At 40.6% G+C, this 26,351-nt stretch overlaps 1 protein-coding gene and 1 non-coding gene across 2 annotated transcripts; one reads left to right on the plus strand and one right to left on the minus strand.

Annotated features, from left to right (window-relative positions):
• Nucleotides 1-332: 332 nt before the first annotated feature.
• LOC118564636 (histone-lysine N-methyltransferase, H3 lysine-36 specific-like) lies at nucleotides 333-21,019 on the minus strand. Its single transcript, XM_036143520.1, is given in 10 exon segments — nucleotides 333-404; nucleotides 523-623; nucleotides 3,518-3,773; nucleotides 3,883-3,995; nucleotides 4,812-7,758; nucleotides 7,966-8,141; nucleotides 12,461-12,605; nucleotides 14,874-15,314; nucleotides 15,316-15,761; nucleotides 20,936-21,019. Coding segments are annotated over 9 exon segments (4,680 nt in total). The 5' UTR covers nucleotides 15,745-15,761; nucleotides 20,936-21,019.
• A 4,839-nt stretch (nucleotides 21,020-25,858) lies between these two features.
• On the plus strand, nucleotides 25,859-25,941 carry trnal-uaa. Its single transcript has one exon. It is a non-coding gene; the product is annotated as a tRNA-Leu (tRNA).
• Nucleotides 25,942-26,351: the final 410 nt, after the last annotated feature.

Here is a 26,351-nt window from a genome sequence, read left to right on the forward strand (position 1 = left end):
TTTTGGTAGCTCTTGGTGGCCATTTGTGAGGGGAAATTAAAAGTACCTTTAAACAAAATAAATGTTTTATGTCTTTGATACAATCTTCTCTAAATTCACTTGAATAATTGAGCTGGTCGGAGCGAGAGACTAAAAGACAAACAGTTCAAATAAGTTGAAATCTTAGAGGAGCAAAGATCTTTTTTTTTGCTTACTGCTACTTCAAGGAGTCGTTCTTAATATGTGGGGTTAGTTAATCTAAAATAAACATGAGCTGCTGGAAGACGTCTGACCGGCTTGTGTCACTGGAAGGACCTCAGGTGATGTTTTTGTTTCCACCCTGAAGTGTTGAGTTACAGGGCGGTGAAAGAAAACACACCAGTCATGGTAAAATTTTGGGAATATCCGTGATAAGATGTGGGAAGCTAAGAGCAGATGAAGGCTCAGAATCAAGGCTCCGTGTCAAAGATCTGAGGATTTTAATGAGTAGTGCAACGAGTCTACACGTTTCTACCGCGATACAGCAGATATGTGTTGACGTACCTTCTTCTTTGGGACTGTAGATGCCTCGGCCTCCAGACAGTACTCCAGGATCTTCTGAGTGGGCTTCCTCTTCCGCTTCTTTTCAAGCACAGGAGCAACTTCTGTGAGTCAAAGATTAAAAAAGAGACGGTCAGAAAAGGGCTTCTGACCAAATGCAGATCACAGACCAATCTGCAGGACTGGTGCAACACAAGGCTGAAATGAAAAGCAAGCGGAGCATCATTTATTTTATCTAGGTAAACTGACCTACACTCAACCAAGCTCATAGCTCACAAATAAAGTTTAGCTCACCCCAAAATCAACTTTTTTTGCAGCTAAACTGTATAAACTAGGCCTTAAGGTGCTAACTTAATGTTACAGGGCATTTCTTTTTTATTTTTACATTTTGCAATATTTGTCTTAAAACTGTCTCAGTGCTGCCCCCTTAGGGTTGAACAGTGGCTACTGCAGTTAAACTTTCCCATTGGTTCAAACTGTACATGGTTTTGTAATCTTAGGTATAAAAGCATGTAAGTTAGACATGCGTGCCGAGTCAGACTCTGGAGATGGGATGAGGAGCATTGATCCATCATGTTAACCGTTTGTTTCGGCTTTGAATGTGTTAGCCATGTTAGCAACGACGCTGCTAACATCACTTTATCACTTAGAAACTGCGCCCATCCAGTCCTCCACTGCCTCAGTAGCCTCGGCTTCAGGTCATCGCCTTGAACCAGCAGCTCAAACTGATTAGGCTCAGACCCGCTGGACTCCACAAATCCTCCCTCAACCTCAGGTGACAAAAATTTCTCCACATCAAAAGACGAACGGTGGCTAATCCACCAGCGTCACCCTGGTTACTCCATGTCTAAACACGTCACTTTCCCTCATCCTAACCACAGCCCCCATTCAACCCCTACCCTACTTAGCCCCGCCCCTCAGGGTAAAAGGTGAAGTATTTTTTAATGTTATTTAACAATAAAATGAAGAACGAAGGCGTGACAAAATTCATCTCTACTGCCGCCATAGTAATTAACTGGGGCGTCGGTGGCGCAGAGGTTATGGAGTTCGTCCTGCAATTGGCGGGTTGCGAGTTTGATCCCCGCTCTGACTGTAGTGTGAAGCGCTTTGGAGTTTGCCAGACTGGTTAAAGCGCTATACAAGTACGAGCCATTTAACAGAGTCAGTGGTAGCCACCGTGTTGTAGAGCACAATTAAAAATATATTTTAGATCACCTGAATATATGCACAGGTTTTGAATGTTTACTGGAGTGCACAGATAAAAAAGCTGTCATTCTTATGTGAGATCAGGCTCAAGGCTCAAGTTCATCCCTCTCCCCGGTGACTCTCTCCAGCCCGTTATAGGGGATCCCAAGGTTTTCCTGGGCCAGAGGGGATTAACGGTCTTTAATTTCTGGGTCTGCCTCAAACCCTAGCTCAGAACCTGCAACCGTCCAAGCATAACCCTCCCCAAGCATGCTATCTCAGACTGGCCAGGAAAAGACGTTCTTAATCTCAATGGGACATTCCTGATTAATAAAGGTTAAATAAAAATAAAATACTATGCAGGGCTAAATTGCCGTTGTAAATGTTAAAGTCCAGCAATGTCATTAACTTGCCATGAAGGTTGATTAGAGAAAGATTGAACAAGGTTTATTAAAAGTGCAGAGAAGAAAATGTCCTCCCTCTAGCAGGAATAAAGCAGCACCACCGGGATTTGCACGGTTGCATCTAAATAAAAATCATGACCTCAAAAACAAAGCTTTAAACAAATTGATGTAGAGCCACGATACACGATGACATGTCTAGAGAAAAACCTCATACTAACATTCAAGCACGGTGGAGGAACAGTGATGATTTGGTAACGCGTTGACCATAGGGACCTTCGTAAAGCAAACACCCTAACCAGGGGTGTCAAACATACGGCCCGCGGGTCGGTTCCGGCCCGCCAAACTATTTAGTCCGGCCCGGTGGCTAAATGCATTATCATTATTCAAAAAAAAAAAAAAAAATCTTTTGCTCCAATTGTGAGAGTCAGATTTCACTTTCACAAGTGGAGCAGTACTGCTTTTGCCATAGTGCTCCACTTGATGTGAATAGTTTTATTATGATTCATGCGGGGAATATCTCAAATGATATGGACACTACAATGGGAAAGTAGGAGAGGAAAGGAAGAACAAGAAGAAAAAAGAAAAGGTGAAAGAAAGAGGAGATAAAAGGAAGAGAATGATAAAACAATTATTGAAAAAAACATGTACTTCGTTTAATTGAAAATCTGCTGTTCCTATATTGTCCACGAGGTCGCTGTGTTTTAATCAGCAGATGAGAGCACTGAGCTTCAGATGTGGAAAATTTTTATCTGTTTGATGTATTTTGTCATACAGGACAGTGTTTTTAAGTACCAAAAAATGTGAATAAATGTTTTTCAACATTGTACAATCACTGTGATCAGTTCTTATGCATAATGCACAAGTAAATGTTTAACTGAGTAAAAGTATTGTTGAAATTGCACATACTTTTCTTAAAAACGCTCAGGTTATTCATAATATATTGTGTAAAAGTGAAATTCATTTAATATAAAAATCAACAACAAGTCCACTGTTATTAGTTCTATTTAATCTTGCAATGAGTTAACTCGTGTGGCCCTCTTGAGATCAGATTAAGCTGAATGCGGCCCCTAAACCAAAATGAGTTTGACACCCCTGACCTACACTGATTACTGTACGAAATCCCATCAACACAAGAAAAAAAAAAAAAACATAATTTTGGCTTAAAAGAGTTTTATATTAACCAGTACGAAGCAAAACCTCGTCTCACTTCAAATCCTGGACCTAAAGAGAACTTAAACAAATGATTTTACACCTCAATGAACTAAAGACATGCTGTGAAAAGTGTCCAAAATTACTCCATAAAGATGTAGAAGAAAGACAAGGTCACACAAATATTTATCGTTGTTGCAGCAACAGTTTAACAAATGTGTTTTGATTTATAAAAAGGAGAAACTTCGTTGGTGTCTTACTGTTGTCTTTGATGAGGCCTGCTGTCAGCGAAGGTTCAGCTTCAGGAGGAGGAGTTAGGGAGTCTACGGAAAGCACCGGCATCTCTTGTGTCGGCGGGTTTTCTGCTTTGGGAATCTGAACTTCTGAAGGTGTCGTTGGAGCGGGTTCTTCGGGGGGCGGCGTCAGTATTTCAGGAAGTAAGGAGGAAGACGAGCTGTCGGGTAGGTTCTTGTCCAAGTCCGGCAGATCAGTAAGTGAAGTAACAGAATCGTTGGCCTGACGGTAAAAACAAAGATTGTGAGTACGACGTTCGAGTTCAAGAACTTAAATGTGGTAACATAACGACTATAATGATAGAGCGGAGCTCGCGCTGCGTAATTTATACCTTATCCATCAACTGGAGAGGCTTTTTGGATTTCTTCTTTGTGGAGAAAATGTGGTTGTACTCCTCAGTCCATTCAAGCAGTCGCTTGCTGGGTTTTCGTACTCGTTTTTGTTCTGAATTAAAAAAAATTAAGATAAGGAAATCACTTAAAAAGATCCTCGTGGATGTGGATCAACACTCATTCGCCATTTAATTAGGTAGTAAATCAACAAATCACAACATGGGACCAATGTAGTTGCAGTGAAGACTACTTGCTGAAGATCAAACCAAGGATCAGAATAGACAGGGAATTTGATTTACGTTGACGCGTTGGGTCAGACTATTCAAAAAACTGCTGACTTTTAGTGCTAGATCGTCTCTAGTTTACAAAGAATAGTCAAAACAGTGGCAGCTGTGGGGACGGAGGCATGAGGAGCATCACCGCTCAATGCACAACATGTCAAACCTTGAAGCAGACGGGCTACAGCTGCAGAAGACCACACTGGGCGCCACTCTTTTCAGCTAAGAACAGAAATCCGAGGCTACAATTTGCACAGGCTAAACCAAAATGGGGCAATAACAGAGTCTAGAACAAGCATTCATCCAAAGTCTTCCTGTTGTTAACGTCAGATAGAAAACTGCGCCAACTTAGCTATCATGTTTTGCTCGTTGACCCTCCCTTTAATCTTCTGTTGTGATGCACATAAACAGTCATTCTGCATTTACATTATGGGTCTTCTGAGTGTTGAGGTGTTAGAACATTTGATTCTGTCTGCCAAACAACATTACGTAACATTGTGGCGGTGTTTATCACTCGCTCAGCTCCGTTGGCATCAATTGTCGTGTCGTGTTTGGTTTATTATATGGTAGAAAATAGATCATGCTGCAGAAAATGGCAACCTTCAGTCATTACTTGTTTTGTGAGGGAGGACTGGAACGACTCTCTTTACCTGCTGAAGCCTTGTCATCTTCCCCAGGTTTATGAATCCAGCTTTTCTTATTCTTCGAGCCGTCTCCGGTAAGCCTGGTCGACTGTTCCGGGGTGAGCGTAGGACCTTCCCTCTTTTCGAAAGGCCCAGTAATCTGTTGACTGCCCTTTAATCTCTTCCACCTCCCCTCCTGCTCCTCCTCTTGACCTCCCAGGCATTCACCAACACCAGCCTGGCTCTTCCAGCTGCTGCCGCTTTGTACATCCAGCATTTTTGTGGAGAGGTCCACTTCAGGCCAGGGAGCCATTGCTGTTGCTGCCTCAAGTCCTGGAAAACCAGGCCCAGACCTGGCAGAGGGAAAAGGCACCCTGCGATTGGTTTTCTTTTTCAGCCAATGGACGCTGCTCCTTCTGTTATAGGGCCTCTTGGGTTTCTGACCCGTACCACATCCGTTTTGTGCAACCACACTTTTGTCTGGGATTGAATCGGTTGTGCGAGGAACACATTCAGTTTTCTGACCTTGTCCTTCCAGCGAAGCCTTGGGTGGTATCACCAATGGCTCCTCCTTCACATGTGCACTGGGTGGCCCAATGTTTAACTCCAGGGGCGTGCCATCTCGCTCTCTGGTGTCGTGCAAGTCCTTCAACATCATAAGAAAAGTGCTGAACTGGTATTTTGGGTCAGACTTGAAGCTGACTGGTTTCCCATCGCTACCATTCGATAAAGATTGAAAGGAAACCTCCTTAACATTCTTAAAGGTTTTCATGAAGGAGAACGGTGAAGGAGGTGAAGATTGTATTGTAGGGGGCTGATCTTCCTGCTTCGCCTTTATTTTAGAAGTAAGGGGTATGAAGTCCATCGGGGGAGTCGAAGAAACCGAAAGGTCTTCCTCTTCACTTTTGACATCAGCCTCAAGATCATCTGAATCAGAGAACAGTAATAAAGGGGAGCTACATCTAGAAAAGGTGCCTTGATCACACTCACCATTGTCAATGTGATTAGATTTGAGATTTTTTACATTAGTGCAAATATCAACTTTGGGTTCTGGTTTCCACGTGAGATCCTCAACTTTCTCCACAGGGTTCAGCAGCTTACTTTGTTCAATCTCTTGCTGGGCTTTTTTACGCTTCTTCTGGTCTACCTCTCGCAAGGCCATGAGTGCTCGAGTCATCAGCCGATTGCTGGCCGGAAGATGGGCCGGCTGCTCTTTCAGGACTTTTTTAACTTCTTTAACCTGCTTCAGTTTGTGAACAGCTTTTTGGGGTTTTGGAAGAGACAGACTTTTAGAGACGTGGGAATTTCTAGATGGAGAAGCCGTAGCTTTAATCGGTGAGAGGTTTTCCTCTGTATTGCCTGACTGGTCAGAGGATGTTTTCTTACATTCTGAGCTGTCTGATTCACTGGACGCTAAGGTAGCCATACTTTTTGGGCTAACATTTGACACCAATATCCGTTCTACTTCTGGGCTACTTAACTCGTCAGAAGATTTCATGGAAGCCACGTCATTATCTCCAGGCGGTGACTCAGACGAGAGCCGAAGTAGGCCAGACTCACTTCTAGCTTTTAACTTCTTGACCGACACCTTAATGGACTCTGAGGGTGCCGTTTGATCCATAGAGGCATTGGCTTCACTACCAATCGAGTTTGATTTATTAGCGTTTCCTTGATTCACATCAGTGTCCGATGTCTTCTCTTGCTCTTTGCATTCGCTTTGGTCAGTGGGAGAATCTGTCGAGCTGGAGTTGTCATGATTCTTATCTTCTGCCTCCTCTCGTATCAGTTTCACAAAGGGCAGTCTGCATTGGGTGACCAGGTTTGTTTCCTCTTCTAAGCTGGAGCCTGGATCACTTGTTTCAACTTCTAAACAGGACACCAAAGCCTCCTGGGTTTCCCTCTCATGGTCAGAAAGTGTTTCAGTTACATTAAGCTGTTTAGTAGCCGTGATGACGGAGAGTTCAGTTTGACTTACACACTTTACACTCTCTAAAGAACCTGAGTGGTCATTAAAACTGACTTTCTCTGAGGGATGCAAGTCTTCTTTAGTCCCTGGGCTGTCTGATGAACTGCTTGAAGGGGTTGTGATGGCCTTGGGTGACTGTTGACCTTTGGAGCAAGCGCTGTCAATTGACAACTGGGTGTTTTGTTTGTCCAAAGATTCTGACTGTTCAACAGGACTGCCACTTCTATCGACAGGGTTGGCCTCAGTGGTTCTACATTTCTCAGGTACTGACTGTTCAAGTACTGGACCATTATCTGTTGACTTCTTCTTGTCTATCGGTGCAACCTGGTCACTGGAACCCCCGCCAATCAATGAGGCAGAAGGAACTTGCACCTTCTTATTAACCGCGGATAAGTGCTTTTTCTTACAGGGACCCTTACTAAAGAGAGACCGGTCCGGTACTGGACTGGTCGTTTTAGGTCGCCTGTCCTTGCCTGATTTACTAAACCAAAGACCAGTCTGGATCTCAGGTTGTTTCTTTAGCTCTTTGACTACTGCCACGGACGGCTGAGATGGAAGTAGCTTTGGCTGACGTTCAAGTGCTTTAGGACACAAAATCTTAGGGACTGAGTCAAGATCAGAGTATGGGCACTCTCTGTTATCTCTATAAGGTTGGTCAGGACTACAATGCAACGTCTTTCTGGAGTTTTTACTCCCATTGTCCTTAGGGGTTTTTCTTTGCTTCTTCTTGTTAGAAGCTTTCTTTAAAGTGCTTGGTTTTGTCTGAGTTGTAACCGTAGACAAAGTGGATTGATTTGTTAAGTGCAATGGTTCAGAAACAGTGGAGACGGGTAAAGTGGGCAAAGGAACGTCTGAATGGGGCTTCTTCTCTTCTGCTGGTGGGGGACTACAGGATAAGGCTTGGTCTATGAATGAAGCCAAGGAGGAAGTCATCTTGGGTCGCCCAGATACAACCGATTCAGCCTCCGCCACACCGGATTTCCAAGAAAGCTGAAAACGCTTAGCAATCTGTAGTGAGATAAGAAAAATATGCTTAATATCTGCACAGATTTATGTACATAAAACAATGTGCTATTTTTTTCCATGTTGTTCTTGGCAGTCATACATTCCTTTTAACGTCTTAGATGACAGTTACTCATTTCACAGTAATGTGAAGGACCAACCTTTCATCAGACTATGCAAGCATCATGCAGTAATTCACAATTTAACAATTACAGTGTTTTTTTTGTTGTTCTTCTCTCTTTGTTTGCTCCTTCGACGCAAAAGAAGCAGTTGGTCAAATTCAAAGCCTCCATGGAACGTGTGAGTTGATTTTTCCTCCACCCATACAAGTTCCTTTGGGTCCCCAAAGGTCCGGACATGGTAGAGCCGACAATGCCTGTCACAGGGCTCTAAAAAAGAAATAAATAATTAGGTATTATATTATGAAATGGAAATTACAACAACAACACCAAGAAGGTGTACTCATGCATTAACTAAGCTACTGAAATATGGATAAAACATATCAACCAAGGTCAATCAACAACTATAAAACGTGACATTGACAGAATGAAAATTAAAATTTAATTAACAACTTATACTTGGTCAAAAGCCAACGAGAAGAGATGGGTTTTAAAAGCAGATTTATAAATGCCAATGGTAGGAGCTTTTCTAGTTTGCAGCAGCAAAGTGCTACATAATTTGGGAGCTGCAACAGCAAAAGTGTGAACTCCACTGAGCTTCTGCCGTGTCCTTGGCACCTCCAGCAACAGCTGGTCCGCTGATCTGAGGGACCGAGAAGGGGAGTGCAGGCGCAATAGCTCAGAGAGGTAGGGAGGGGCAAGACCATTTAAAGACTTAAAGGGGACATATCAGACAAAATCCCCTTATTCATCCCTTAAATACATTGTGTTGTCTACCTGCACTGCAAAAATGGAACTAAAAGTAAGTCACATTTTCTTGAACTTACTGTATTTGTCCTTGATTTGAGCAGGTAAATAAGATTATCTGCCAATGGAATGAGTATTTTGATCCCTAAAATAAGATAATTAGATTTCCTGCACTTGAAATAAGATGACGGAGATGAGTTGTTCCCATTTTAAGTGCAAAAATCTTATTCCATTGGCAAATCATCTTATTTGCCTGCTCAAATCAAGGACAAATACACTCATTTTAAGAAAATTCGACTTATTTTTAGTTTTGTTTTTGCAGTGTGGAGCCTTCAGGAAGGCAGAAACGTTTAATCTAGTCTCTCCAGGTGTTGTGTAGATATCTTTATACTCTATTTGGGTCATATTTTTCAAGCTGTTCAACTTTCTGTGCTCTCTGTCATGATTTATAACCAATAAGGTCACAGTATTTGCTGTTGAGCTGCTAAACAAGGTTATAGACTTCTGGCTTACCAATTTAAAAAATCTGCCATTTTTATTTATTGCTGTGATTATGTAGTCCAAGCTGAAGGATGCCGAAGATACCAGTGGATAAGTGAAAATGTTTGGTTCTAGGGACTTTAACCCACACAATACATTACGCTGTCCCGCAGCATACCAAAAAAACAAAAATGACAGACTGAGGTGGGGTGGAAGACTCTGTAACCTGGAGAGGGGGTGGGGTTTGAAGTGCCTCCTTATAGAGATGGCACCAAAATGAGTGAATCTCAGAAAATGGGTAAAGAGGGACGGTGGGGCAACATTAACAAGGAATTCAGACCAAAGCATTGCAGTTCCACCAGATATAGACCACAACTGAGTGATTCAAATGTGAAGCATGAAGAACCTAAAAGCACATGTCCCCTTTAATAGCAAATAATAGTTTCTAAAACAAACTCTAACACAGACAGGCAACCAGTGCAGAGGATAAAACTTCAGTAATATGCTTTCTCTGTTCCAGTTAAAGGTTGTGCTGCAGAGTTTTGCACCAACTAAATAAGGATGACTTACTAATTCTGAGGTGCAAAGAATTACAATAACCCAGCTGAGTTGTAATAAAGGCATGCTTTTGTTGCTGTTTTGAAATCATGTTTTGGCCACCTGCCTCTTGGTTAAAAAAAGATGGATTTCACTACTGTACTGGTCTGGCCATCCGGTCTAAAATCACTATCCATTTTAAAACAAAGGCTTGTGAAAATAAGATTTCTGTAATCTGCCAGACAGCCAATGTCTAGACAAGAAGGAGACACACACTGCAAAAAGGGGACTAAAAGTAAGTAAAATGTTCTTAAAATCTGTATATTTTTCCTTGATTTGAGCAGCTAAATAAAACTATTCGCCAATGGAATGAGAATTTCCACCCCTAAAATAAGATAATTAGATATCCTGCACTTGAAATAAGATGATAGAGATGAATTGTTTTTATTTTAAGTACAAAAATCTTATTCCATTGGCAAATAAAATGATTTACCAGCTCGGATCAAAGAAAAAGAAAAATACACTACTTTCAAGAGGATTTTACCTACTTTTAGTTCCCTTTTTGCAGTGCACTCGTGACATTTGGACAAATTTTTATTTTATTTTACAAAGTTTAAAGTCATCCAAGATTTTAATTCCTCGAGACATTCATTTGACCTAAACTAACAGTAGTCATTCCCCTCTTTAGGGGCACATAAACCTGAGTATCATCTGGACAATAATGAAAAGCAGGCTTATGCTTTCTGAAAATGAAGCCAACTACTTGGAAAAGTGAGGGAAATGGCATAGGTCCAAATATTGAGCTCTGCGGGACCCCACACAGCTGGAACAGAGGAGACCCTGCAGTCATTTAGTCCAGCACAATAGGTTATCTCAGCCAGGTATAACCCCCTCTAATGTAGACCCTTGAATGACGACACAGTGCTCTAAGATGGAAATAAGAATGCCACGATCCACTGTGTCAAAGGCAGCTGTTAAACTAGAAATTCATGGATTCCTGAATCTGTAGCTAGGAGGATGTCAATAAAAATCTTCAACAACACAGATTCTGTGCTATGAAGACATTTAAAGCTGTACTGAAAAACTTAAAGTTTCTCGTTTTCCTCCAAAAAGGGTTTTCAATTCAGAGCTCTCAAGCCTCACGCAATGAGCGTGAGACGCACACATTTTCCTGACAGGTACAGAAATAAGCCTAATTACAAATACTAATCTCTGAAGATTTGTTGTCATTTCAAGTCAAGTCCTGTAATCTTTGAAAACAAATAATACTTTGGGCTGCTGACAGTCACAACTATCTGTGAATTCCTTGATTGTTCACAGCATTTCTTTAGAATGTTTAATTAGCTACCATTCAACTATTTTAGCACATTTGATTAGCTAACATTTAGCTACTTCAGCATGTTTAATTAGCTACTAGGGTTGTCATGATACAGAAATTTCAAACTCGATATTAATACCCGGAAAATATTCGATACTCGATACCAATTTTGACACCACGGGGATAAAAAAATAACTAATAATTAAAAAATAATTTATCAACATGAAAATCTCACCTTTTTCAATCTCAACATGGACATTCTTTCTCAACAGAATCACAGAGACTAGTTAAATAAGAGTGCAAATAAAGGCTAAAAAAATAACCCAAATATAACATCTTTATCCTGAAATTTTGTGAAATTTAGTGCAATTTACTGTGTTTTTTCAAGCTGTATGCAAACAAAATTTCGTTCTGTACACACTTTGTGCATACAAAATGACAAATAAAGCTGTCTAAAGTCTAATATAACACATATTACACCATTAGCTACCATTCAACTATTTTAGCAAGTTTAATTATCTGCCATTTAGCTTCTTTAGCAAGTTTAGTTAGCTAACGTTTGTCTATTTTAGCAAGTTTAACTTGATAGGATTATGCTACTTCAATAGGTTTAACTCGCTAAAGGTTTACCTAATCACCCAATTTATAATAGCAAACATTTTAAGAGTTATCAAGCTCAATTAGCAAAACTTTTGTTGATTTAGAATATTTACTTTGCTACTTAGGCTAGTTTAGCAAGATGTTAAAGTTTCACATAAAAGCGACAATGTTTTAACCTGCCTAGTAATAACTAGGCAGTGGGTGCCTACTGTCTTTCAGTCGATTAAAACAAAAAAGGAAAATATCCAGTAGAAAATTAACTGCAAGTCTGTAGTACATTAAATCTTTATTGTTAAAAATCTTTGGTCTTTGAACATCTGTGTGACAGGCTTACCGAGCATGACCCACAACAAAAATCCGACTTTTCCGGAAAGAAAACTGCTGCTGCAACTAACATTTATTACAGACATTTCTGTAATTACGCCGTGAGTCATTTAGCATCAAGTCCTCCAGTTTTTACCCGTTTCATGTTCATAATTAGCTCACCGACATTCAAATTTGCAGCTTGTTTGACAAATAAAGCGCAACTTTCATCTAGCTTAGCAGGATCACGGTGTTATTGTGAAAGAAACACGATTTTCTGTTAAGACTACTAAAGCAAGACATTAGATTATAAAGCTTTATGCTAGAATACCCAATTTAAAGAACTGTTACATGTTAAAGCAAATTAGGTAAATCTCAGCATTATTTATTAAGTTTTATATCTTACTCAGTGGAGCTAGAATAAAATGAGGTGTACAATATTATCTCCAAAAGCCAATTAACAATTATCCCCTATGGCTCACTTAAGACTTTTATTTCATAACTGCAGAAAGTATTAATTTACAGCTGACCAGAGACAAATCTGTAAAGCCATGTGAAGCCATCGTATATGATGACAGCCAGTGAACACTGTTTTCACACCTACCTTTCATCCTGTGATAGACCCCCAGAGACGGGTCGACAACCACTTCGCAGGGCCACCACGGCCTTCGGTTGAACTTTGCCCAAACAACTTCGCCCTCAACAAATTTCACAGGAGGCAAAGACTTTTTCTTCAGGCTGTTCTGCTGCTGCGTGACAATGAAGAATATTTATTACTGAGCTGTGCAGAAAAATAAATAAATCTACAAAACAAAAATATTTACAGATATAGCGAAAGAGTATTGGAATATTCAGGAAATTAAAGGGTAAAGGCTTCTGTTTCAGACTTTTGACCTTTCTAATTGTGCTTTGTTTGTCAATTAATAATAGGGCTGAATGATTTTGGAAAATAATCTAATTGTGATTTTTTTTCTTAATATTGTGATTTAATGCGATTTTTTTTCCAGTTTAATTTATCATGTCTTTTTAAACATATACGAACAACAAATCATTTTGTTTCCTCGCTGTGCAGATTAGGTGCTAAAAGACCCGCAGCATCTAAACTCAGAGCAGAAATGATTGCGTTCTGCCTACAATATATTTCAACCAAAATTGCAATTTTGACTTTTCTCTGCGTTAACCACAAGCAACAAACATGGCCTCTAAATAAAGACGTTTGTAAACAAGAACTATTCAAAACAAGAACTTTGAATGTTTCTATTAATCAGAATATTATTCAAGAGAACAGCTTTTAGTTGATTTGGACATCAATCCTTGTTGAACATAAAGTGCAACCAACAAGCAAGTCTATGTATTAAACTGATTGACCTGTACTTAATGCTATGTATGATTATACAAACTCTAAAACAAGTAATAAAATTAGATTATCTCACTGCTGCAGCTGTCTTCAGTTCCATGTGGAGGCAAACCCACTTTAAACATTTTACCAACACCTAATGGACGTGTTTAATTCCTTAATTGTTACATAGCCAAAAGTTGCAGACTCTGCGATTTGGAAATTGCGTTTTTTTAAATCGCGATTATATGGAAAATGCGATTAATTGTTCAGCCCTAATTAATAGCCACTTTCTGTCCAGAAAGCAAACTGCAACAAAAACTACCACATTTAACATTACATCCTGCACAGTTGCCTATATTTAGCTCCATCCCTCTTCCCATCCATGTGTCAGAGTTGTGAAGCTGTGTTCAGGACTATTGTGCAGAGTTAGCCATGGACAATGCAGAAGACTCTCCCTGTGGCTCTACACTCCTCCAGGAGGAGTGAATGCTGCTTATCAAGACTTTGATGCAATCAACTGGTTCCCTTAGATAGGAAACCTTGACCAATCTGTATAATCTGATTGAATTTGACTTAGTAAAGTGCCTTGAGATGACATGTTTCATGAATAAATAAAATTGAATTGAATTGAAGTTAGTCTTCCTCCACACAGGGCGCGTTACAAGTAGGTCAAAATATAATATTTGAGTCTAATGAAATGTTGTTTGTGGAAAACTGCAAACATGGACATTGCCACATTGCAACATTTGATTTCTTCCATAAAGGCCCTATTTGTGGAGTTGACAACTAATAGTTGTGCCGTCAACCTGAGCTGTGGGTCACTGCAGCTCATCCAGAGTCACTAAGGGACTCTTCAGTGATGCTCTGATTAATTTTCCCCCTGTCAGTCTGTCGGTGTAGGTGGACGGCCAGGCGTTCGTAGGTAATCTGTCGTGCTTTTCCTCTTTCTATACTCAAACCCTTGAATAGAGCTCTATGAGATGTTCAAACCTTGTTCCAAGATTATAACCTGACATTTTTTTTCTTTTACATTACAAATATGCGTTACTTTGTGTTGGTCTATCACATAATATTCCAGTAAAATATATCAAAGTTGGTGATTGGTTAGAAGTGATTTATTTTTCTCTCAGTAACAAACAAGACAAGCGTGACTTGTGCCCAAAGCGTTAGCTGCATATCATGTTTCTGTCGATTTCAACTCGCTCTTGACTGCTGCTCTGTAAATGGCAGGTCAATGTGTGTGAGCACTGCAAAAAGGGAACTAAAAGTTAGTCAAATCTTCTTGAAAGGAGTGTATCTGTCCTTAATTTCAGCAGGTAAATGAGATTATCTGCCAATGAACTGAGTATTTTGACCCCTAAAATAAGATAAATAGATATACTGCACTTGAAATGAGATGATGGAGATGAGTTGTTCCTGTTTTAATTACAAAAATCTTATTCCATTGGCGGATCATTTAAATTTGCTGCTCAAATTAAGGGCAAATACACTCATTTCAAGATAATTTTACTTACCTTTAGTTCCCTTATTTTTTTGCAGTGAGGGGTTCTCCCTCCAGCATCAAACTCCAACAAAATAAAGCATTTTGCTTCTTTTGTGTACTGAATATTGCAGAATATAAGCTGCATATGTGTCACATATGTGTGCTGCTGTACAGGATAAATAAGACCAAACGTACCACCATATGCCATGCAGGGCTGTCGTCGAAGAGGAAGAGCTCTGAGTCGCTGTCCCACTCGTCTTCGGAGCCGTCCCAGTATCTCCTGCGCTGACCCGAGGACTGGGAGCGCGTCACCACCTTGGGTGCCGGCAGGTCCGCGTCCTTCGAGTCCAAATGTACCTTTCTGGGAGAAGGCTGAGGAACAGTCTCTGATTTGTCCCGTTTGTCCAGCAAATCTCCAATGGCCGCTGCCGCTTCTTGCTCTTCGTCGTTGTTGTCCGCCTCGAACAAAGTGGATTCAAAGTGGAGCAGGCCGTTGGCAAAGGGGCTGTTGCTGTCGAGAGAAAAGGCTGGGCTAGGTGGGCCTGACAGAGAATTATCCGCATTTTTCTCCGAAACAGCAGATTTATGACAACTCACAGGAGGCAAATCTTTACTTTCACTTTGGACCTCTGATTCGCTTTTGCCCGGGAGAAGAGTCATTTGTGTTTTCCTCTCCTTTCGTCATCTGAGAGACGGAATAATTTCTATAATCAGCCCAGGAGTCCCTCTCCTTTCTCCCCTTATCCTTCTTATTCGGCCCCCACTCCCAGCCCCTCTCGGCTTCCCTCGTTGGCAGGACGAGGTCAGGCTGGCTCACCATCTTGGTGAGGTGCTGCAGCCTCCTGAGAGGGCTGTATGAAGAAGAGGAGGAGGAGGAGGAGGTGGTGTGGTCCGTTTGTATGTAACCGTAGACAGAAGTGTGTTTGAGGGAGGAGGCGGTGGCAGACATTGTTAGACCGAAACTGTGGTTGCTCGGTCTGGAAAGACCAGACAGGTCGCCGGCCGGGGCCAGAGGGCCGCTGGACCGATGGCTATTCCTTTCAGGGCCTTGGTAAGCCCCACTCATATTCGCATTATCCCCCCCTGAAACAAGAAGAGGAGATAATGAACATTCCTGACACAAGAAAGCCAACTTATAAAGGACATTTGAAAAAAAAAAATCAAGAACAAAAGGTCTATAATAGAGAAAATGGAGATAAGTAAGATGCTCATGAGAATGGAGAAGAAAAGTACAGAACAGGAATGACTGGGAGACAACCTGTATGATGGTGAGGATGCTGAAGTGGCTAAAGAGGATGAGGCAGCTGAGCAGATTGAAATTCAGAAAAATATATCAGGAAAAATAAGCCGTTTTAAGATAAGATAAGATAAGATAAGATAAGATAGACTTTAACGACCTCACAGTTAGGGCTGAACGATTTTGGAAAATAATCTAATTGCGATTTTTTATCTTAATATTGTGATTTAATGCGATCCCCCCCAGTTTAATTTATCATGTCTTTTTAAACATATACAAAACAAGAAATCAATTTGTTTCCTTGCCGCGTGGATTAGTTGCTAAAAGACCCGCAGCATCTAAACTCAGAGCAGAAATGATTGCGTTCTGCCTACAATATATTTCAACCAAAATTGCAATTTTGACTTTTTTCTGCATTAACCACAAGCAGCAAAAATGGCCTCTAAATAAATATGTTTGTAATCAAGGACTATTTTAAATATGAACTTTTAATGTTTTTATAAATCAGAATATTGTTCAAGAGAACAGCTTTTAGTTGATTTCGACATCAATCCTTGTTGAACATAAAGTGCAACCAACAAGCAAGTCTATGTATTAAACTGATTTAGCAGAACTTAATGCTATGGTGAGATTATACAAACTCTAAAACAAGTAGAAAAGTTAGATTATCTCACTGCTTCAACTGTCTTCCCTTCCATGTGGAGGCAAACCCACTTTAAACATATTGCTGACACCTAAAGGATGCGTCTGATTCACTAATTGTTAAATAGCCAAAAATTGCAGACCTCTGAGATTTGGGAATTGCGTTTTTGTTAAATCGCGATTATATTGAAAATGCGATTAATTGTTCAGCCCTACTCACAGTGGAGAAATTCACTTGTCACATCGGCTTGATAATCAAAATAACGTGCCAAAGGTGAGGAAAAGGTACATAGGGTATATACAGTGTGTCCACATATATACTGTGGATCAAAAAAATAAAAATAAAGAGGAAATAGAGCCGTTATTACTAAGAAACTTTATGTTTCTTAGTTGTAATAACGGCTATAAGTGACTGAATTCCCTGATGTGTCTTAGTTCTTGTTTGTTTAATGTTGCAAACACTAGTTTACTTGTCATGGTAACAATGTTCATTAAAAAACAAGAAGGCGTCAAAAGAGAAAAAGGCGCAGAATATGTAATATTATTCTTTTATTTTTCATACATGTTTTGAAGTGGCCCTCTGATTGGCTCACAGCCTGTCCACGATGTACTCCCCCCCCCCATCTTGTCCAATGATCATTTGAAATAGGCAGCAGCACCCCCATGACCCCGCTTCCATGGGTACAGAGACTCATTTATAAAACTCAGAGAACCAACATTAGATCTGAGAGCAAAGTTCTCTGTTGGGAACATGTTTGTCAAATACCTCACTTTTCTAACCTCCTGTAGCTGCTAGCTGTGCTACAGCACTAACGCCAGCGTGTGCATAAACAAGAACAATAAATGGAGTTTAATTTCAATATTACCTCCTGCTACCTGTGTAAAGTGCCAATATAACCTTTGTTGCTATTCCCTTAAGCCATCACAAAAAGGACTTCTTGCACCTTAAATATTTTTTTTTAAATCTACTATAAGAGAATTAGGCTATATGTGACTCGGACAAAAAATATCTAGCATTATTTTAGTTTGATCAGGAGTCATAATCTCACATATTTCCATACCTGAATTGGTTAAACAAAGGATTAGAATCACAGTCAATGGAAATAGGTAAAATCTTCAGAAAATCCATCCATTGTCTATAAGCACCACAAGGTCATTTAGAGAGACCAATGAAACAAAACGTAAGGTTTTCAGACGGTGGGAGGAAGCCAGAGTACCCAGAAAAAAATCTATGCATGCACAGGAATAACATGCAAATTCCATGCAGAAAGACCCAACACTGGGATTCAAACCCATAACCTTACTGCTGCAAGGCAACAGTGCTAGCAACTGTTCCACTGTGCAGAAAGTAATACACAAAACATTTACACAGATGGGACATTTCAGCTGTTATTCATTTCTGCTGATTGATCAAAATTATTTAAACGATGTAAAACAAAGACATTGTCTGATTTAAAAAAATACAAAAACAACGGTTAGTCCTCAGATTAAACTACTGATAAATATTTTTTGCTAAAGTTTATAACTTTCAAATAAATTACATTCCTATGAATCGGTTTGTTTTCTATTTCCACAGACATAACAATCTTTATGTCCAATAACAATTTATATTATATATTATAAGATAGAATCATGTGAAATACTGTTTCAGCATGTATCCTATTATGATGTGCTGCATCTCATCTAGTTATGGCAGCAGGCGATGGTCCGTCATCTCAAAGTGACACATCAGACCTCAGATCTCGAAATATGATGCCCAAAATAAAAAAAAAATAAAAAACACGAAATCCCTGCGGCGGCGCGTCCTAACGTGACATTTTATCCGAATAAAAAGGAGCTGGAAATCCTCTCTGAGCTGCTATCGCGATATGTTGAAAATGACATCAAACACGATAAGGTCAGGCTGTAAAAACTCACCCACATGAACGCACGGCGGGCGCCCAATAAGGCCGGTTACGCCACAGCGGCGCGTCAAGTTAAGCGATTAAAAAATAATCACGAATTCAGAATAAAACGGACCCGCGCGTGCGTGTTTGTCTGACCATGCACGAGGAAGAGTGTGTGCATGCGTGTGTAGGTGTGTGACGACACGTGCGTGCGTGTCTGTGTGTGTGTGTGTGTGTATGCATGCGACGGATTCGTGGTGGAAAATAAAAAGCGTAACATGAGGGTAAAAAAGCGCGACAAGACACGAGTTCACGAACGCACACAAACCCAAACGCGCGCGCGCACACACACACACACGCGCGCAGACACACGCGCACACTTCCCCTCCGACAGATGCGAGGCTATATGTGCATCACAAACAGCAGAAATCACGCAGAAAATGGCACATGACGCGGGGTCCGGCGCCAGATTCTTACCATTCCGGTGTGGCCCAGCGCAAAAATGACCCCCGGCCCGCTCATTTTGGCGTTTAAATGGGCCAATTTCCAGATTTTTGAGAGCGGATGAGGCGAGTCCCAGCGGCAGCACTTACTAGGCCTGGATCCTGTGCTCTCTCTCGCTCTCTCACTCACTCACCCACTCTCCCCCCACCGCCACAAACACTCTTCTCCTCCCTCTACATGCGCTAAAAGAGCCTGCTCCAGCGGCCCCCGGAATAATTTCCCCAAATTCAGTCGGTTGCGCTCCTTCCCGCGAAACTGCCTCCTTTCGCCCTATAATAACTTTATAATCCCCGTCTAAGGATGGATGCATGCTCTGCTGGCTTTTTCCTGCCAGCAGACTCAGCCTTGCCCCTTCAAAGTCAGTTTCTGTTGTGTGAGCAGTGCCAGGCGTCACTACCGTCTCCCTCCCCAGCCGGTCCATAGCATGGAGCACAGACGGGGCCGCAAACCTCTCTCTTTTCATAATAAATAAAAATAAATAAATAAATAAGTATCTGATGGTGACAGCCACCAAAAAACGCACGCATACAGATAGCCCCGCCCCTTTTCTTAATTTAAAGCATTCATAACCCCCATCTATCATCTCGTCTAGAGAGCCAAAGGTGCCACAATACATAAGTTGCTAAAATAATATTTACATATGCAATAATGTAAAAAGCATTAAATAAATGAATATATACATCATTATGTAACTGTTTCAGTAATTTTCTAAATACATAAATATTTGATGTAAAATAATTTATAAAAATGTGTCTACAGAATTACTCATATCTATTTTTATATAGTTATTGCATAATCACACGATCAATCTATCATTAATTAATAAATTCTAGATCCCCACTGTAATTCATACTCTTACCTATGCATTACCCTTTTGTCCCTGCTTACATCCATGTTGTACCCATTTGCAAAAACCATTGCATTCATTTGTATCGTGTAACCGTTGCGTTACGTTTGTTTTGATGATTTTTATTTCGCTGTCACCGTTCTCTGCTGTCTTGTCGTTGTTGTTGTCTGACTCTTCCGTTTGCGTCTGTATGTTTGAGAAACACTGGCATCCACGTATCTGCCACGGTTGTGACTTTGATTGACAGGTATGATTATTTAAGTGACCGGATGAAGACAGACACGGGTGCAGAATGCTGTTGCCCCGCAGAGAGTATTCACGTAACCAAACGCTCATTCGTCTGATGTCCCTCTGCCTTTAAACATTATAATTAGGAGGCCTACACCAAAAATCACCCTCAATTAACCCAAAACAGGATGTGAATGCTGCAAAATCAAACGTCAGCCAGGTTTTATGAGAGCAGAAGTGATAATTACTTTTTTATCTAATTTATGTTTACTCTGTCAACTCCGTTATTGACAAATCGTCACTGTTCAAATGTTGTCAACGCGGGTACAAAATGTCCCTTTAACAAGTATCAACGCATGGTCAGTATGAAACGTCTCGTGACAGACGGTAAACGTTTTGCTCCAATATATATATATATATATATATATATATATATATATATAAATTATTAAAACTGCAAAGGTTTAAGATGGCCAAAGTAGGAGAATTGCCAGTGCTCGTTCTTAAAGTAATTAGCAGTGTTTTTGGCGCCCCCTTTGAACAGGAGTGTAACTGCAGGCACTGTTAACAAGACCACGATGCCCACAGCGCCTCCTAGTGGGCAGATCCACATGATGTTTACGCCACACCAGGCTTGGAGTGCAGCTAGGAGGCATAAATACTACTTCAGTTTGAAATATTTTAGTAAATTCACTCATAAACTTTTACCATAGTTTTGTATAATCTTAACATAAAATTAATGTCATTTTTTTTAATCTGAAGATTATTTGTGTATCTAATAAATGTTTGGCACAAAATATGTTTATATATTTGGTAATTATAATGTATTTATATGACTTTATTAAAACTAAAATAAACATTAATTTAATAAATTATTATTGGATTATGGCACTTTTGGCCCTCGATACGTTACCAGGGAGGTGTCCACACGCCCAACCTGTGCCAACAACTGGTTCCTGCAGCACCTTGAAGACAAAACGACATAACACATCAAATTGAACAATTTAAACATGTCCTTCCACTACCTCGTTCAAGACGCAATGCTTCAGCAGTCTACCCGGGGGGAAGAAAAAAAAACACCCCCTAAAAACATTATGGCTGGCTTTCATGAGACGAGATACACTGTGTAGGCTCCATGTCTTGCACACCCGGTCTCTTCAAAATGGAGTCCTCCACAGACGAGAGAGGTGGAGAAGGAGAGAAAAAAAAAAGAAAAAGCAGGCCACAAAGTGTTAATGCATGTTCGATATAAAGTTCACCCTGCCACGGAGAAACTGAGCCACAAAGCGCACCTCTGCTGTGCTTTGGAGCGGTTTCTGGACGCCCTTCTTAAAGCGTTTCCCACGAAAGGGACATTTTTTTTCCTCTCCTTATGTCTTATAAGCGTTGTTGCACGACAGAAGAGGACTGAGGCGCACTTATATCCCCCCTCATATGCGAATGTGTGTGTGTGTGTGTGTGTGAGAGAGTGTGGATGTGTGCGTGTCAAACGCCAAAAGAAACCCAACATTTAATGTGACTTTGACCGCCGCCTCAGCAGCTTTACTTCCAGTTTTGGTGCATGTTGGAGGGCGAGGAGCCGCCGCAGCCTCCCGGCCGGTGGGACCGGAGCTGATTGGGCTTTTATTTCCTGCCTTGGTGTGCTCGCTTTTCTAGCAGCTCCAAACTCAAATCTTTTGCAGGGGGTGGGGGGGGTTTCAGCAGACATGTCAGTGGTGGTAGCTGTGCAGTGTTGAAAACGCGTCCGTGCGGCCGCAGACGGAGACACGCGTTTGTGCAGTCGTCGGTTTGTGATGTGGGGGAAACTGCGGTGGAAATGTCCGCAAAGTCTCCCGGTTTTTTCCCCCCCTTCCGGAAACGTTGGGCGGATTTAAATGTGTGATTGTGCTGTAAGCGCCGCAAAGCTCGACGGGGTCATTGCTGAGAACAAAGAGAAAAATGAGCGTCTATATATTTCATTATTTACGCGCCCAGAGGCGCTTAAAATCACAGAGCAGATTCCTGGTAAATTGACGTGCCGCTTGATTTTTCACCCTCTGTAGGAGCAGCAGCATTTTGGGCTGGACGGAGAAAACAACAAAACCAAAAAAAAAAACAAAACGTGATTTATACGGACAGGCGGATAGGACGGGACAGGGCCTGCTGCTGCGGGTTGGAGCTGCGCAGAACAGCGCCACGTTTTGGCCGCGCTGCGCATGTCTTGAGTCACCGCCAACATCCTTATAACATGCTTTCATTTTCATGTCGCCGCTTTTCTTCTGCTGCTGCTCAGACAAAACCTCTTGTCTCAAAGCGACGTGGTTCATCTATGCAGGGGCGGCTCTTATGTGAACGGCGCCCTGGGTGAACCTGTCCTCATGCGCCCCCAAAGGCACCCTCCTCCAAGGGGGTGGCCATTTGTTAGGGGGACTCCACGGGGACAGACAGTGAAATATACTGTTTTAAAAAGTACAGATTATTATCAGGAAGTTATAGTTAATAGTAAATGTTACTAATTAATTTGGTTGAAATGCAATTGGCACAGGTATTTCATAACCATATCAATATCTATATCTATATAGAAATGTTTGAATATATATATATATATATATATATATATATATATATATATATATATATATAAATACATTTTTTAAATTTGCATTATTATTTTTTGAGAGATGCCTGTAAACCATATTAATATCTATATCTATATAGATATGTTTGAACACACACACACACATACATATATATATATATATATATATATATATATATATGTATATGTATACATATAACATATATATATATATATATATATATATATATATATGTATACATATAACATATATATATATATAACAACAGCCGTGCACCTTCTTGTATGAGCCGATGTGACGAGTGAATTTCTCCATTGTGAGATCAATAAAGACTATCTTATCTTATCTTAACAAACATTTTATCATGCTATTATTAACACAATGTAACTCACACATCTATTTTTTGAAAATATATTTTTAAAATTTGCCTTGTTATTTTTTTGAGAGATACCTGTTTTATTTCTCAAGTGAGTCTGAGGAAGTGAGGATAGATCTTGAAAGCAGTAATTTGTGGACGTGACCAGTCAGCACACCATAGAATTATGTAAACAACCCCGTCATCCTGTAATTTACTGGTGTGGAAATTAACTTTCAGCTCAAAAAGCAACTAAAATCACAAAACATCTGTTCACATTCTGAGAGATGTAATTTCTCTGGTTCTGGTCAGTGGTGTCAGAACTAGGAGTCTAATCCGGAACTAGCAAGTAGTTGGAAATAACCAAGAACAAATACTTTGTTACTTCACCTAAGTAGCATTTTTATGTTTATACATTTTATGTATAAACCTTTCTGATGATTTTATACGCTTACTCCCTTCTTTTGAACACAATTGGCTCAAACCTGGCTCTGTATATTTTTTTTACATTAGTGGCCTTTATTTCAAAGTGGACAGACAGCAACAAGAGGGAGAGGATGGACATGCAGCAAAGGTCCACAGGGTCATGAGCACCGCCACTTCTCCCCTGCTCTCTACTTCTACAAGTTTCAAAAAATGACAAGACACAAAAAAAACATTGTAACCAAACAGAGGGAAAATCAAAAGCACAGAGGGAAGGCATCTATCTGGAGCAGCACACTAAGGTCTGATTGGTAAGGACTCTTTAGTCAAAGCGGATAAGTGTCAGCGATCGCCATATTAAGTGCTGACCGAATCCTGCAGTCAGTAATGAAGAAGGCAAGAAAAGAAGTCTGTATGCTTCCTATCATAGTTCCTTTAGCATAGAGAGCATGCAATTTTACTCATTAGTGCTAAGCAGCCATAAGGAATCCCATAAAGCACAAAGTTATTTTTAAATGGTTAGCACCATTATGGATGGAGTGAAGCGATGCTAGGTCAGTCGGCGATGCTAAGACTATTTGCAGCGACGTTATTGGTTCACATAGGCTGAGTGTGGCTGCATCTGAATTTTTTAAAAATTAGCTCCTACCTCCGGTTTCTAGCTTCTGTCCCCTGGCCTGTCATGAGTTCTAGGGCAGGAACTGCTTCCCGATTTAGGACAGCCTTTAACGCCGACGTCATTACGTGACGGAAACGCACATAGACGATTCTAGTCAAATCCGGGCTTACAGCCTTCCGAAAAAACCACTACAAAGCGTGCGCTCTCTGCTCTCTGGACGTTTTCCAATGTTTATTTATTAAAACATACAAAACAACAGCGACAGTCAATGACAGAGGTCAATTCTTATTAAATCCATCCTGATAAACAAACCAATACGGTGAAAATACACACCAAAAAACTTAACTTAAAATGAAGAACTGTATATAAAAATATATGAATATACTATAAATTAATACACTTCTTCATATAATATACACAACCTAGATTGTCTTTCCAGACATTTTCGTTAATTTTCGTGAGTGCGGCTGTACTCATACTTCCTGTCACGCAAAGGATTGTGGGATTCCTTATAGCTCCTTTAACCTTATGTCCGTAATGGGACCTCGTGAGGTTCCTATGCTAAAGCAGCTGTGAAAGGAAGCATGCAGTCTCCTTTTGCTACCTCCTTTTCTACTCACTATTTAGATAGCACTTGCAGCCTGTGACTTTTACAACTCCATCTCTATTGTAAGATTCGTTTGCATGGTGTGTCTCACTTTTCGTTATAGCCTGAGAGCCAGATCATGAGATCGTTTTCGGAAGGCTGTTGGCCCGGATTTGACTAGAATCATTCATGTGCGTTGACGTATGAAGTAAAGCCTGTCCGAAATCGGCACAGCCGTCTGAGCTCCTTTCCTCCCCACGATGGAGTTCTTACTGTTGACCTCATGAAAGATCAAGGAACAGGAGCTATTATCAAAACAATAGACAAGTCGTCTATGTTGTTGCCTCCAAGACTGATTCCTAGTGCATGTTTTTTGTGCCAACGTAAAACAAGCACAAGCTTGAGGCGTTCAAAAACTTGCCGTGACGTGATAAAAAAAAACAAACACTCAGAGGTAAACTTGTATTTTTAGGTTTGGTTGCGGGTAAAAGAAGAAAACTTTCCTATTTTGTGCACCTATAACGTTTTGTAGAGTTATCAAGAAGAGTTATTTGTGCAATTAAAGGGGAGGATTGATTTTAACTTTTGTCCTTAAGGAAATTTCAGAAATTTAACCCTTAAGTAAAGGAGTTCATCTATTATTTTTTACTTTTCCCAGTCTTTGTTTACACAAGCATCCGTACTTCTACTTTTGCCACCCCTGCTACCAAGATGCACCTAATAAAGTTGCAGAAGGATGTAGTCCGTGCCCAGAAATCTTCAGCTCTCTACTTTCGATGAGGAGCAACAGCGTCTCTAACAGAGGAAGCTTGTTTCAGCTGCTTGCATCTTGGATTTCATTTTCTTGGCCATGATCCATGTCTCATGGCGATAGGTGAGTGTCGGAACATAGACGAACCTCTGAATCGGGCGCTTCGCTTTCTGGTCCAGCTCTTTCTTTCTTTCTTTCTGGTCCAAACAGACCGGAACCGTGCCTGGATTGCTGCAGACGAGGAACCAATCCATCTATCCGCGACACCAACGTAGCAGAACTGGTCCACCTTTAGCCTAACCTGGGTGAAGTGCTTCACCTTTATCCAGATGTTAAGACAGAATACAAAAGTTAAATTGTTTACCAATGTGTCATCCATCAACGAATGAAGCTCTTGTTTACTAATTTAGTAATTTATTTCCAACAATAGAAATAGTACAGCAGTATGAGGCATGTTCCTAGTGTTCAGGTTTTTATAATATATTGATAACAGAACTAACCTCGTGGGCTGCCTCCTTTCGTCACCAGGATGGCCGAGTGGTTAAGGCGTTGGACTTAAGATCCAATGGACAATAGTCCTCGTGGGTTCAAACCCCACTCCTGGTAGGCTTGTGTGTGATTTTCTCTGAACTTATCCCATCTGTAGTGAATTTTGAGCACAGCGTTTGACTTTCCCGCTTTAGTAGCTCCTCGTGTGTTTTGCCAGCACGTTCTGTAGACCGGATAATGACGCCTTCTGATTCAGGCGGTGGGCAGGGGTGGTCCTGTTTCTGTTGAATTTGCATGTTATCTAAGCCATTACAAGGCCTTTGTTTGCCAATTGTATAAACCTTGTTATTCCACATTACTTCAGACTTTTTGAATTGAGAAAGCTTCCTGGAGAGGAAGCGAAACGTCTTCAACTATGGAAAACAAGTCCAGTTGCTTTGGGTTTTTTTTACCTTTTTTTGGAAGAGATGCATTCTAAGTTAGCAGCACTGTTTGATGTTTACTGTGGGGTAGAAATCTGATAGACA

This window comes from Fundulus heteroclitus, chromosome 11 (genome assembly GCF_011125445.2).
Source record: "Fundulus heteroclitus isolate FHET01 chromosome 11, MU-UCD_Fhet_4.1, whole genome shotgun sequence".
Taxonomy (NCBI): Eukaryota; Metazoa; Chordata; class Actinopteri; order Cyprinodontiformes; family Fundulidae; genus Fundulus; species Fundulus heteroclitus.